At 38.6% G+C, this 14,010-nt stretch overlaps 2 protein-coding genes across 5 annotated transcripts; one reads left to right on the top strand and one right to left on the bottom strand.

Moving 5' to 3' along the window:
- The first annotated feature begins 2,309 nt into the window (after window positions 1-2,309).
- LOC105044631 (lipid phosphate phosphatase gamma) lies at window positions 2,310-11,524 on the top strand. 4 transcript variants are annotated; one of them, XR_003800832.2, is made up of 4 exons: window positions 2,310-2,897; window positions 2,994-3,205; window positions 4,678-4,787; window positions 11,127-11,524. XR_003800832.2 is itself a non-coding variant. In XM_010922597.4 (3 exons), exons 1-2 carry the CDS (start codon window positions 2,415-2,417, stop codon window positions 3,198-3,200), a joined length of 690 nt encoding a protein of 229 aa, XP_010920899.2. In that variant the 5' UTR covers window positions 2,310-2,414; the 3' UTR covers window positions 3,201-3,205; window positions 11,184-11,524. The 4 variants fall into 4 exon arrangements, 3 of the variants coding, with proteins under 3 accessions (XP_010920899.2, XP_010920900.2, XP_010920897.2); XM_010922597.4 differs by lacking the exon at window positions 4,678-4,787 and having other exon boundaries at window positions 11,184-11,524; XM_010922598.4 differs by lacking the exons at window positions 4,678-4,787; window positions 11,127-11,524 and adding an exon at window positions 9,609-10,257.
- A 107-nt stretch (window positions 11,525-11,631) lies between these two features.
- Window positions 11,632-12,844, bottom strand: LOC105044632 (uncharacterized). Its single transcript, XM_010922599.4, has 4 exons — window positions 12,576-12,844; window positions 12,048-12,146; window positions 11,923-11,966; window positions 11,632-11,835 (listed from the first exon to the last, which is right to left on the bottom strand). The coding sequence occupies exons 1-4, from the start codon at window positions 12,655-12,657 to the stop codon at window positions 11,815-11,817; spliced, it is 246 nt and encodes an 81-aa protein (XP_010920901.1). The 5' UTR covers window positions 12,658-12,844; the 3' UTR covers window positions 11,632-11,814.
- Between the last annotated feature and the right edge of the window lie 1,166 nt (window positions 12,845-14,010).

The raw sequence follows: 14,010 nt of genomic DNA, 5'->3' as shown, positions 1-14,010 counted from the left end.
TCAATTAAATTTTACATACACGTGATGAAATTTCAAGACAAATGATGCTTGCTAACATAACTAATGATGATTTCGATCCAAGAAGTAAAGTCTATATTCATTCCTCATCGAAAAATCTTGTTACTGTAGAGATATGTTGAGTTACATTCTTTTTTCAATTAAAATATAAATATATTAAATAAAATTTGGTCCTCTGATGGTGCTAGGCGTACATGAGATAGCTGATGTGGACAGTAATAATGTTATAATGTTGAGGAGGATGATGCCATGGTTGAGATAGGTGGCAAAGGTGACATGAATTAGTGCCGATAATAGAGAGCTTGGAAATGAGGGCGATAGTGATGGAGAAGATAAGAAATATGAGAGAATGAGAAAGAAAGTGGATTCTTTGAAAAAAATATTAGTATGAATAAATGGATGACTCAGTTAGCACTCATGCGAAGGTAAATGCTATTCAAACATGTGGCAAATGAAGACTCTATAGGTGGAGCATGGAGAGCTTTGCTACACACATATATGTATGTATGTATGCATGTAATTTTATTGCACTTAACATGTTCTATAAATTTACTTTAAAAAATTATTTAAAACTCTTTGTTGTTGAGGCAATTAATTTTTCGATCTTGGACATCGATTAAAGAATCACTTAGCTTCTAAAAAGGGTTTGGTCTATATTTCTATCACTATGGATGTAATTATTTTTCACAATAGTTACGTTATCATGAGTGTAATAACTACCCATAGTGAGTGCACATAGGCTTCCTCATTTCAAGCCCATTACTAAACACCACGAGTGGCTTTGGGAAACTCGAGATAATGGCGGATGAACTGCCTTCTATATATATAGGGGACAAGTGGACTCTTAAGTAAGATCTACTTTAATAACTATTTTGAGCTCTAAAATTATATATTATTTTTTTTCGATTGTTCTGAAACTCCGACTAACTTAAGTATTGAAAGTTTTTTATCGGACACATTCGAACAAATGGACTTTTTGGTTGCCAATAGTAGAGTTTCTCTTTAGTTTGTTCTCAAACCGACTTCCATTTGTCCTTACTAACCTCGAATTATTGTATTACATGCAGATCGAGAACCTTCAGTTGCACCTTTGAGACGACATCAACCCTTGCCTTGAAATGAGAGCCTCCACTATGAGTGAAAATCGATGACTGAGGCTGAGTTGAACATAAGAAACTAGCTACTTCCTTTGTCTAAAATGACAAGATCATCTTAAACTCGAGAGTGGAAGCCAGTGTTGTGAAGCCAACTAATTTCTTGACCTTGGATGTCAACTGAAGAACCATCTCAGCTACGTACCGATGATCGATATATCCAAAAAGAGTTTGGCCCAAATAAAACCCTCCTAAGCCGTTTTCTTTGTTCGTGCGAACATGAGCAGATATTTTCCTCACTATGGACGTAACTATTGCCCACAACAGTTACACCGTCATGGATATAATAACCACCCATAACGTGTGTGCATGGACTTCCTCGTTTCAAGCTCGTTAGTGAACACCATAGATGTATTCAAGAAACCCGGGTAATGATCGACGAACTTCCCTCTATTTAAAAAAGAGAGAAATTGACTCTCATATAAGTTCTACTTCAAGTTTTATTTTCAGATCCAAAACCCTCTCACACACTCTCTGTACGGTTCTTCTGCAAACTCTAGTTAACTTGAACATTCAAAGATCTTTTGCTGGACAAGCAGATTTTTGATTATAAATAATAGAGATTCTCTTCAACTTGTCCCGTCCTGAGAGTTTTACTATGTAAATAAGAAAAAATAAATTGCTAGGAGTCAGGAATTTGGCGAGAAGTAACCGTCCATTCAAATCAGGGCTATTTTTTTGCCATTTGACTTAAATAGATCATTAATCTATGATCGGTTTGTAGGTTTTACATCAATTACTGTTTAATTTTTTATCAATTTGATAAGTTTCAACCTTTTTTTAAGTTTTTCCTCGCATAGATCCCACAACAGGTACCCTCGTACCCACTGACTTCCATTTGTCAGCAACCAACGGCGCGCGATTATGTCCTCGGCGAAGACCCCTCATTCCTCCACACAAGAGCCACCTCACCTCTCGACCTCCCACCATGAAACACCAATTCAACGACTACCCCGCCGCAAACTACCCTCAACACCCCCCCCCCCCCCCGTCTTTCGCACACTAATCCACGTTTCACTCAATAACGCACCGACCATCGACCTCTCTATCCATAACCGCATACCAAATCCTCCATCCCTCCTCTCTCGGCCACATCGCTGCTTCCAGAGAAGCCTCCAGAAGGTAAGACATCCAATCTCCTCTTCTCCCCTTCCCCGATCCTTCTCCACCACATCTTTAATAATTCGATAAATAAATACCAGAAGAGAAGACAAAGTAATAGTGGCATCGCCGGCTAACGGAATGACGAGTCCCTCTCCGGCGGCGGCGGCGGCTTCGGCGCTGAAGGCGGTGACCCTGACCCACGTCCGGTATCGGCGCGGCGACTCCCTGGGCCACTTCCTGGCCTGGGTCTCCCTGATCCCGGTGTTCATAAGCCTGGGGGGATTCGTGACGCACTTCCTATTCCGGCGGGAGCTCCAGGGCTTGTGCTTCTCGCTGGGCCTCCTCGTGTCCCAGGTCCTCAACGAGCTCATCAAGACCTCCGTCCAGCAGTCCCGCCCGGACACCTGCGCCGCCCTCGAGATGTGCGACTCCCACGGCTGGCCCTCCTCCCACTCCCAGTACATGTTCTTCTTCGCCGCCTATTGCACCCTCCTCTGCTACAAAGGCGTCGTCGGCGTCGCCTCGCCGTGCTCCAGGCTCTTCCTCGCCTTCCTCCCCTGGCCCGCGGCGGTGCTCACCTTGTACTCTAGGGTTTACTTGGGCTACCACACCGTCGCCCAGGTCAGGCTCTTGATTTCTCTTCTTGTTGTGTTCCCCATCTCGGGGTTTCTTGATGATTGATTTTGTTCATTTCGTTTTGTTTGAAATGGTCTTTAGGTGTTTGCGGGGGCGACGCTGGGGCTGGTGCTTGGGGTGGGGTGGTTCTGGATCGTGAACAGTATGCTGGTGGAGTATTTTCCGGCGATCGAGGAGAGTGCGGTGGGGAGGTTGTTGTACATCAAGGACACGTCGCATATACCGAATGTGCTTAAGTTTGAATATGATAATGCCAGGGCTGCTCGGAAGAAGTTGGCTCAGGATTGAAATCTGTAAGTTGGATCTGATTGCTGCAGCTCGATGCTTCTTGTTGTTTGTTTTCTTTCTAATCGTGCTGCTGCTTTGTTGATAAATGTCGTATATTGTGGAATCCTGGTTTCCTACTTGTGCTAAATCTTACTAGGAAGAAGATCGGGAACGGGGTTGATTCTGGCTCTCAGATTTTTTGAAATGCTCTGTAATAGCATGATTTTCTTTACTAAATAAATTTAGTTTGGTCTGTAATAGCATGATCTTTTCTGGAATAGCGGCTGTTTTTGGAGTCTGTGTAGAGGTTGCAAATATAATTATTCAATAGAGAAAACTATGACATTAATAAGCAAGCCTTATTCCGGTTGTTTGTTTTTGGCTTCTTAATTTGTTGCTCATGTGCATTCTTATCACGAGTCATATTGTTTGTCATCAGAATCTTATCTTTATATCTCCCTTTTTCTTTTTCTTTTTCTTCTTTTCTTCTTTTTGCATACTTGAGCAAGTGCTTTCTGTAAAAGAACAAATCTCTATGGATCCTTCCCCACTTTATTCCTGATTGGTGCGACTCCAGCATCACATTTATATATTTGCTTCTGACTCGAATACTTATTTTATGTTGCCTAACATGTGGATTTATACAAACTAGCAGGCTTGATAATCTTTATCTTCTATTAAGTCTCCAAATCCATCTATCTAGCTGATTTGCAGCCGTCTATCAAGTTTGATGTTGACTCTCAGAATGAGGATATCATGGGGGTACAAAAAGCTAGTTTATCTCCTTTCCGTTAATTCCAAATTAGACCTTATTGGCATATATTTCTTCACACAAAATGCAAATACATGCCCTCTAAGTATGGTGTATCAACTGAAACCATATCATTTGCAGACTTGATGAACATCCTCTTGAACATCACAGGAGTTTAGATTGGCACTTTGTTTTGATCCTGTGTAAAAAAAGATTCATTTTGGCTTGCAACATATAGCCTCTTACTTCATGTTTTTAATAACTCAAGTATACTTCTTGAATAGACCTTTTTCCTTGTTTGCCAAAAAAGAGGGACCTTTTTCCTTAATGCTCACTTAGTCATCTCTCCTCGTACTCTATTATTAGCTTTTCTCAAGCAGTAGAGTCCATTGAAGTTTCAGTAACTTTTTCCATCAGGTACCTATTCGAGAGGGTGGTTTTTGTGGATGACTGTCTTAGAACAAAGCTGTATTATTTCAGAAGTATTTTTTCTATTATTCTGCCAAGTATAGTTCTATCGGCTATGTTCTGATTGTTGCTAGGTCCAGTGATGAGGTGATAACACTGATGAAACTTGAGTTCATTAAGATACAAAGTTGATGCAAGAATTTTTTTTTTTTAAATTATGAATGTAAGAGCAGGTCTAGAGCTACAATGTAACAATGTGACTGCTACATTGCTTCAAGTCCTATCTGCTACCAATGCACCAAACATATTGAAAATAATGATCTCCTTGCTTGGGAACAGGTGGATAGAAAGCAGGTTGAGACTACTTGTATTCATCCAAGAGACCATGTCTCCTTTTTCTTCATCAAAGGCTTTGTGGTATAAAACTAAAGGAACTCATGGCAATTTGGGTATGATTCATTTTTATGCATCATCTACTTTGATCAAAAGTATTAGTATTGTGAACCCATATAGTGGACAAATAATGTCTTAGGCACCATTTTCAATTGCTTTTACAATTATTGGGCCTCATCTTTCAGTAATAAGCCACTTAAGAGGGACATTTTGGTCATTTATCATTTTTAAATGGTTTTCTAATATATTATAAGGCAAAAAATCCTAAATGTATAGTTACTTCATTTGATATCACTGCTCTCTTCGTTTGAAGAATCGATGCTCATGGCCATGCTACCCTGAATCGAAATTTCTATTTACAATATAGGTGGCGGCCCCTAAAAATAGATCATGTCAAACATTATTGATCCCCCTCTCAAAACATATCATCTCAAACATTATTGATCCCCCTCTCAAAACATATCATCTCAAACATCGCTCCAATCTCCTGCTCAGTTGTTCTCCCATTCTCTGCCATTGCACTTTATCTCCTTATTTATTTGGGATTTCAAATGCATATCAAAACTCTTAAGGGCTTTTGAGTTGGAATAAAGTGTGAGTTCTACTGAACATCATCCAGTCTCTTTGTTATAAGATTCACTTTTAACAGTTTCCTAATCCTTATAATTTCATTTCTTAGTGAAGCTGTAATTAGGAAATTGAATAAAATAAAATGTATTATTTTTTTAACATAGTCTTGTCATTCATATACTTTTAAATTGGATTGACTTTTAAAAATGGATTTCATATATTTTTATTTTTTTATTGATTTCATTATCTTTTAAGCTTGTATTAATGGATGGTCATGTAGATCAACAAGGGTAAGGCCACCTACAAGCAATGATGGACTTTGAGATGAAGAATTAGGATTGTGAAGTATTTTATTGCCTACTGTCTAGGTTCTAAATTAGTATAGTCAATAAGAAAACTTGAAATTTAGGGAAATGGCTAGTTGGAAGAATGTCTATTTAGGGTGTCTTATATGTGGGAAGATGAACCAAATCACAATTCAGAGCACTCTTAGACAATCAAATACAAATTTATAATCAGATTAGATTAGATAATGTGCACAGAAATCTTTAGACAACAATATGATCCATTCAAAGCCTAAAATGAGCAGGAATAAACAGCAGATTTATGAAATAAAGAAGAGGATAGAAAGATATGTAGCAGAAAATATAGAGAGGAGGATACAAGAGGGCTGAAATCTAAATTGACTCCTTTTGGACCTCCTAAAATTGTTGACTTGAAGATCTGTGACACAATCTTGATTGGCTGAGGAGGATACAAGAGAGCCGAAATCTAAATTGACTCCTTTTGGCCCTCCTAAAATTGTTGACTTGAAGATCTGTGACACAATCTTGATTGGCTGTTATTGGACTCAAAAAATCATATGATTTCAATCTAAAGCCTGCAAAAAAGAACTTTACATCAGTAAATTCAGGCTTTTAAATGCGATGCAAAATATTCTTGCATCATTTGCTTTCATTCCATGGATCTCGTCCTTGAGATTTTCATGATGTCACTTATAAGCTTGATCCACCATTGAATCTCCAAGATCTAATGATGAGAGCCTACATAAAATTTTTCTTGCAATCACATCATTGATTGGTTGGTCTAATGTCCATTGCTTGATTGCTTCTCAACCAACAAGCTCTGCGTCATACTTCTGATGGCGATCTTTGTTAAATCCAACAAATCAAGAATGGATCTTCATCTCCCCCTGATTGCCTTTAGGGTTGTGACTTGATATTACCATGAGTTTTCTTTATAGAAATCTTCATCATTGTGATCTTCTACCTTCAAAATACCTGATGGATCATCATCTGCAGCATTTTCAATCAACAGATCTTCAATTGCAGCATCTTTGCATGATGGATCTCCTATGATAGCTTCTCCATGTGATGAAACTTCAATTATTGTCTCTTCTTGCAATGATTTTTCAACTTTGTGACTCTTGATGCTTTCCAACTCCTATTGCTGCAGCTGCATATAGTTTAGCATTCATTGACATCATATCATTACTGATGGATGTAAATCTAGTCTCCAACTGCCAAAAAATCTTCTTTTTTATGTTTGGCATGTTGATGAAGATTATTGAATTTGAAATGAAGTCCATGTTTGATAACATGACAAAAGGGGAAGGAAATGAAGAGGGTAGAAAGGGACCAAAAAGAAGAATGGAAGAACAAAAAGTACAACCTTTTATCTCTGATACCAAATTTAATGGAGGATAGCAAGGGGTTAGGGCTGCCTACATGCAATGGTGGACCTTGTGGCGGAGGATTGTGGTTACAAAGGACTTTATTGCCTGTTGTTCAGGTTCTGATTTAGGATAGTCAATAAGAAAACTTGAAATCTATGGCAATGGCTGTTCAAAAGAATGCCTATTTGGGGTATCTTGTATGCAGGAAGATGAATCAAATCACAATCTATATCTCTTTTAAACAATCAAATATGAATCTGTAATCATATAAGATCAGATAATGCATGCTAATCTGTAGATAACAACGTGATCTATGCAAATCCCAAAAGAAGTAGGGATACACAGCAATTTATGAAATAAAGAAGAAGAAGAATATGGAGAGAGAGAAGAGAGGGAGTAAGTAACAGAAAATAGAGAGAAGAGGAGAAGAGGAAAGAGAGGACGAACAAGAGGGCTGAACCTGGCCTCAAAGCTCAATTCATTCATGATAAAGAACCAGCCAGCTAGTGTTTTGCTTGACCAACTTTGTAAACAGAAAGATAGAAACAAATTCCTCAAAAAATTTCAAAAACAAACTATGTATCGATTCCTAATAGCCGCAGGTACTGTAGGATCGATTCCTAATAACTCTTTAGAAATCGGTAAAGAGTTAGACAGCTCCAATAATGAGTTTGACTCACTGTAATACTGTTAAAAATGAGCTTTTGCTCTTTTCAGAGATTGATCAAGAATGTAGATATTAAAATAACTTTGCAAAATGTCATTTTTTTTCTAAATATTCCATCAAATTAGGAAGTTTGGGTAAGAAACATGCATATAGAATGACCTTAATAAACAATTTCTTTTAATATGTTTCTTTTATGAGAGTTTACATATGTATTCTTTTTTTTTTTCTATGTATCTCTATATCTCCTTTGATTGCCCTGGCTGAATGTGCTTGAATATGTGTCTCAATCCGATTCTTGTTTCCAGATTTGGCGTTTGCCCTTTTCTTTTTAAACTTTATTATTTTATGCTCTTTGCTTACTCTTTTAGCAGGTTTGTTCACTTTGTGAGTATCATTTTCCTTTTTGCTGTCTTCACTTGTGTGTCTTAAAGCTGTAATCTGGCTTTGAAACTTCTCTTTCTTTGTCATTTGATATAATTTTTGTTATTTCTGATCCTCTGGCTCAACAACATATGCCATGAAAAGTGTAAATTGCATAATCACTAGATAATAAATAAAGGGTAAGAAACAGTACTATTAGGAAACAATTCCATTGATGCAGCACAGACATACCATCTTAGTCTGGCTTCCAGACTGAGGTTAGTAACTATTATGAGTTCTTTGTACGCTCTACTTCTAGTGAGAGCACCCACTGAAGTTTCAGTGTTAGTGTCCACTCTAATACAGATAAAAGCATCAAACTTAATTGTCAAATAATCATGTTTTTTCTTCGACACGACCCATGGCTCTTCAAGGATGGTTATTGTAAGGCATCCATTCAATGAGAAATTTTTTATTCTCCTTTACAACTTCACAACCCTCCTCATTTTTCATTGATGTAGTATATCTTATATGAGAATCCAAATATCAGCCTTATTGTCATGGACCTCCAAAGGATTGAATTAGATTTTTCCTGTGGTAGATGGTGTATCATTCACAATGCCCTTTATGCCTGCTGCTTCTGGGATTTCCTGTGAGTTTTAATCAAAGCAAAAACAGACCCATGGTTAGGTTTGTCAAGCAACAACTTGCTTTCTTTCTGGCCTACCATAACTAGACCTAACAAAGTAAATTAAATTACAAGGAATCCTTCCTTGACCTAACAAAATAATGCCCATCAACTGTGAATGCATTCTTTTTTCACCTGTAGTATGCTTATTGATTAAATAATTCATGAAAAATCATGTGTGCTATTTATGAGCCTATGAGTCACAGCAAAACTTCTGTCTGGCCGTCCTTATATATTATTTGAGGATATGTGCATGTGTCATGTTAATGTGCACCTGTTTACTAGGGAAAACTTTAGGTCAACTCCTGGCAAGAGAAGGGAAAGTTCTATGGTGTTGGGGAGTTTCTCATCTATGGTTTGCCCCGGGCCTTACTGCTGTAATCTCTGGTGAAAGAATATCTTCCAACTTTTATAGTGATGTGGTTGGGGGATTATAGTCCAAAAAGAGCATCTAAGGGGTCTAGGTGTTTGAATGATGCGGCTCATAACTTATGGTGGTAGAATGATTATTTTTGGTACCCCATCAGTTGATTTTCAATTTCAGAAATATTTCAAGCCAAGTTAGTGCAAGTTATTCACTTTCAGAACTTTCAAACTAATGACATCAAATTTGTAGTGGAGGGAATATTAATATGCTTGCTTAGTTTTCATGCTTAATCTAGGTACAGTAAGATTCTGGCTGATGTGGTTCTTTAGCATTAATTTATTTCAAATCACATGCTGTACTTTGGAACATTAATTTGCTTGTGAAAAATGAAAGAGGTTTTTAAAATGAAAGTGGCCATGATGTTTACTAGAAACATTATGGAGAGACCTCCAAAGAGAGAATAGACATTGCCAGATGCTGAAATACTGGTTATTCTCTGAAAAACCTAACGAGTCATTTTAGTGCACTGAACTGGTGTTTCTGTCTGCAGAAGGTGATTTTTCCTGGAAGGGTCATGCCTTTAAGGGAGCCTTAGAATTAGAAATGATCAGAATGAATATATATGGTTTCTTGAAGAAAATATCAACACACATTGCAAACGCAACTGATTGCTCACATCAGAGTAGGTTGAGGGAACCGGAAGCTGGGTGAAGTGCTTCCAATGATAGTAATAGTGGTCAACTTCTTCGCAAAGACCCTATGACAAATTAGAACTTCATTTCCTTACATTGAATTTGGTTTTTACAGATCTCAATTATTCTATGATTACATTTAAACACAAAATGGGAACCGAGTGATGATGATGATTTGGAAGCTGCTTTACTGTAGTTGCTAATATAATTGAATTTAAATATGTCTGACTGGAGATTGCGGGATGAACACCTAAGTTGGGAGGGTGCTGGCACTTGGAATAGTGGTTGGTCCTTAAGGCTAATTTTCTGCACTCTGCAGGTGGAACGTTATCCTGTAAAACTATGATGCTTCTATTTGTTTGAAGACCATGCTTCCGGTCCTTAAATTGGTTAGCATTTGATTACTTTACTGGCTGTAGCAGCAGTGCATATGTCAAATGAACCTAATCTAAGGGCATGCTTGATTTTGCCTGCATGGAGCAGGCTTTGAGAATAATGGTAAATCTAAAGTGTACTTCTCACATGTTTGGCAAGCACATGCTGCAAAAACACTTTTTAGGCACAGAGAGAGAGAGAGAGAGAGAGAGAGAGAGAGAGATTTGGTGTTAGTCCGTCCATAGTCACAGTTGTCTCTGGCTACATTACCTGGGCTTGCTCGAAACTCAAATTGGTTATGGGTATATATGTGCATCCAATCCAACCAATTAGTTCCTGCCCTATGAGTTGGACAGATGAACTTGCAGCAATTATTAACTCCCTCCCTTCAAAATATGGAACTCTCACAAAATTGCAGTGCCAGATCGTCTACCTAGCTGTTGCTGTCTGTTTATTTCACAGAAAGGTCCTCATTAACTAGATTTAATCCTAGATAGGTCTAATATACCTTTTGATTTTCGGATCCAAAAGATGAGTTTTCTTCTATCAAATTAAGAAGAGGACTGGATTCATCCACTTTTTTTTTTTTTTCAAAAAATAAAAAAAAAACAGAGGGCAAACAAAGTCTGAAAGTTCAAGACATTGGGAAAAACAAGTTATAATTCCAGGGTATCAATATTTGGAGTTATAAGCTTCAGATACGGGGGACCAATGGATATTGGACGTCGGGCGTATTCTGAAAGCGCTAATGTGTTGTGTGTATATTCTAATCAGACAAATCGTTGAAGACAACATTATATGAAGGAAAATTGTTGTCTAATCATGTTGCTATTTGTTAGATCGGTGTTTCATTTTGGGAGGATTGGAAGATATTAGCAGTTCTAGTGTTTAATATACTTTTTTAAATATATCAGTATCTATTCCTACAAATCATTGATAAGTTAATCATTGAAAATATAGCATCTATCTGGAATTCAACTGTTTTTCCTACTTTGATGCAGGTTACTTTATCTGATGAAATATTCATTTGTCCTAAGGAGAATGATCTAATCATGCAGCAATCCAGGCACTAAGCTACACACACCGGCTATTTGGAGGCATGCAGAGGAGAGCTGCAGATAGATGTCTACATTCCAGGGTCTTATCACTGGTAGTTCAAACTACTTTGATTTATGTTTTATTTAAGACGTGACATTCAGAGTAGGCAAACACATTCTTACAATAATTAAACTTTGTGGCCCACATTTAAGAACTGCCCTTGGGTTCACATATCAAGTTATTGTTTTTTGGGGTAACATGTCCAGTTATTGTTTGTTATTATATTCATTTATGTTTACTGGGAACCCAAACTTTGCTATATTGGCAGTTGGAATGCAAACTTCAAACCAGTCCTCTCCAATCTCTAATTTTATGGCCAAAATTAGTCCATTCACAGTGCTGGCTTTTGGCCTGACAAGCTTGAATTTGCTGTCCCTTTTAATCTTCTAGCTTGTGGGATACTATGGAGATGCATTGATATAGTTATATTTATTAACTATCATATATTTGAAAGTGTTTAACAGATCACAGAGAGAGATCCCACAACCAGATTACGTCACCGTCCCTCAGATTAATAATTGCACACAATCAAGGCTAAAGTTTTATCTACTACATCCATAAACACGAGAACCATTCTTTCGCCTTCGTTTCTTATCCATGAGTAGCTTTTCTCTGAGAGCAAAATAACAATCGAAGCGTCACAAATTCAGCTGCAAGTAAGAACTAAAACGGAAATTTGATGCAAAAAATCAATCTTACATTACCACCCACGTCTCTTTTTCTTGACGGCTTGGCCTTTGGACCTGCATGTATGATTTAAGATGAATAGCACCTTTAGCTAAAGTTTAAAGTTTATTGTCAGAGCAAGCGGATGGTAGCAGTACCTCCCAAAGATTGTGGAGGGGGTAAGGAAGAATGGGTCTCTGGGCCTCGGTAGTCAATCTCGTACATCTCTGGTCTGCTCATATGCTGTATTTCGTCTTCTGCAAACGCAAAAAATCCAACATCAACAAAATGGTAGCCTGTTTAATTCTATTTTCATGTCAATAATGGTTACTACTCAGTTTACCAAGTCCGGGCTTCAGTACTAGCTAGTTTCAAATCAAGCTGTTCTGATCAGCCTAGTCTTAAAAAAGGGGAGCACTTTCTATCCAGGAAGCTGAGACGACAATCATCTTGCTAAAAAGATGTGGCTAAAAGAGTGAGCTCGTCGACCAGGGATGGAACAACCTTATGTATCTATCCCTTTTTTCATTCCTTCTTTGGAGAAATTAATAAAAAAAAAATAAAAGAAAGAAAGAGAATCTTTCCTTCTTGCTGTCGGATTGTAAAAATTCAAGCATCCAGGCTGACAAAGTTACAGAGAGGCTCAAAATGCAGTGAAGTAAATTCAGAGTTTGGAGTGATCAAACCTTGGGACTGCACCAAGGCAGCTGCTGCAAGAACCAAAACCAAGAAAACGAGGGTGACGACAACGCATGATCCTTTTCCCATCTCGAATGCCCGACTTTCTTAGTTGCCACGGAACGAAGAACTGGAGAGGCTTAGGCGGAGCCTCCTCCCTTTTCTACTCATCTTCAAAGATTTGGAAGCCATCGCGGTCGGGACAGCAGGCATGAGGTGGTGATGGAGATGCCCAGTGGATGCGGGACAACCCGGGGCCACGCTTCAATTCCCTCCGCACTTTTGAAGCCAGATACTGCTAAGAACCCCGTAAAAAAAAGCTATCGGGTGCTTTGTTATGCAAGGAAGAGTACGAGACAGAGCCATGTGAGTATTATTAGATGACATTGGCTTCTCGCAAACTCATCAGTCCCCACAAGGCATCATTTGTTTATGATCCCGATGTCGGTGCTTTTTAGCCGCCGCAAGACCAAGTTGAAAGAAGATGGAAACAAATCCATGCTCGCGGGTCCCCCCTCTATCACCAATTCCCATTGCTGTTGGTCTTGCTTGACATCTCAACTATATATATATATATATGGAGTAAATATGATCCTTGCTCATCTGATGGCGACCGGAGATGGGAGGACGGTGGAATAACAAATGCAGGTAGTGCTAATTTAACCAATTAATTACATGATGGATGGATCATGCAGGGCTCTATTATACCTTTATTTTTTTAATCCTTGCAAACTCTCATTTGATTCGCCTCTTTTTGCATGATAAGAAATGGCCGCAACTCTTCTACTTGAAGGCGATTTTTTTTGTCTGCATTGACCAATGGCTACAGCTTGTCTACGTGAAACAAAACTGAGTCACGAGTGTCAAGAAGAAGAATCCGGTCGTATGATCACATTTGACACGTTGCAACCACCAAGACTTCTACGTTGCGAGAGACTTAAACTTCACGCCACCCGCATGGATTTAACCTTCTTATAGTCATCGAATATCACATTCTATAGTGCCATGGAACCAACTTGACTGTTAATACAGAAAAACCTCCTGCTATATGTAGTTTCCGAGTCCATAGATGCTCAAAGAACAAAATGCTTTGAAGGAACATAGCTATACCGAGAACAAAAGGGTCTTATGGACAATATCTTGTCGAACTGATTCAAATTGGATGGTTTGCTCTGTATCAAACTGAATCGACACTGGCCTGAAATGATTTTGCGGGTCGGGTTGGTTCGGCCTATATAAGATCCCACCCACCCTGATGCCTCTTGAGTTGTCTCGAAGACAGAACCAAGTCCCTCCCTCTACTCTCTTTCTCCCGACAAAAGTACTCCCTACTCCCTCTCCAACATCTCCCACCTCTCTCTAGCTCTCTTTCTCACTTGCGAGTTGGTGGTTGAAGCGTTGAAGGGCTCCCTCTCCAACATCCCCCACCTCTCTCTAGCCCTA

This window comes from Elaeis guineensis, chromosome 5 (assembly GCF_000442705.2).
Source record: "Elaeis guineensis isolate ETL-2024a chromosome 5, EG11, whole genome shotgun sequence".
In the NCBI taxonomy this organism is placed as follows: domain Eukaryota; kingdom Viridiplantae; phylum Streptophyta; class Magnoliopsida; order Arecales; family Arecaceae; genus Elaeis; species Elaeis guineensis.
The sequence above is the reverse complement of the archived record's forward strand: the minus strand, read 5'-3'. Positions and strand labels throughout refer to the sequence as shown.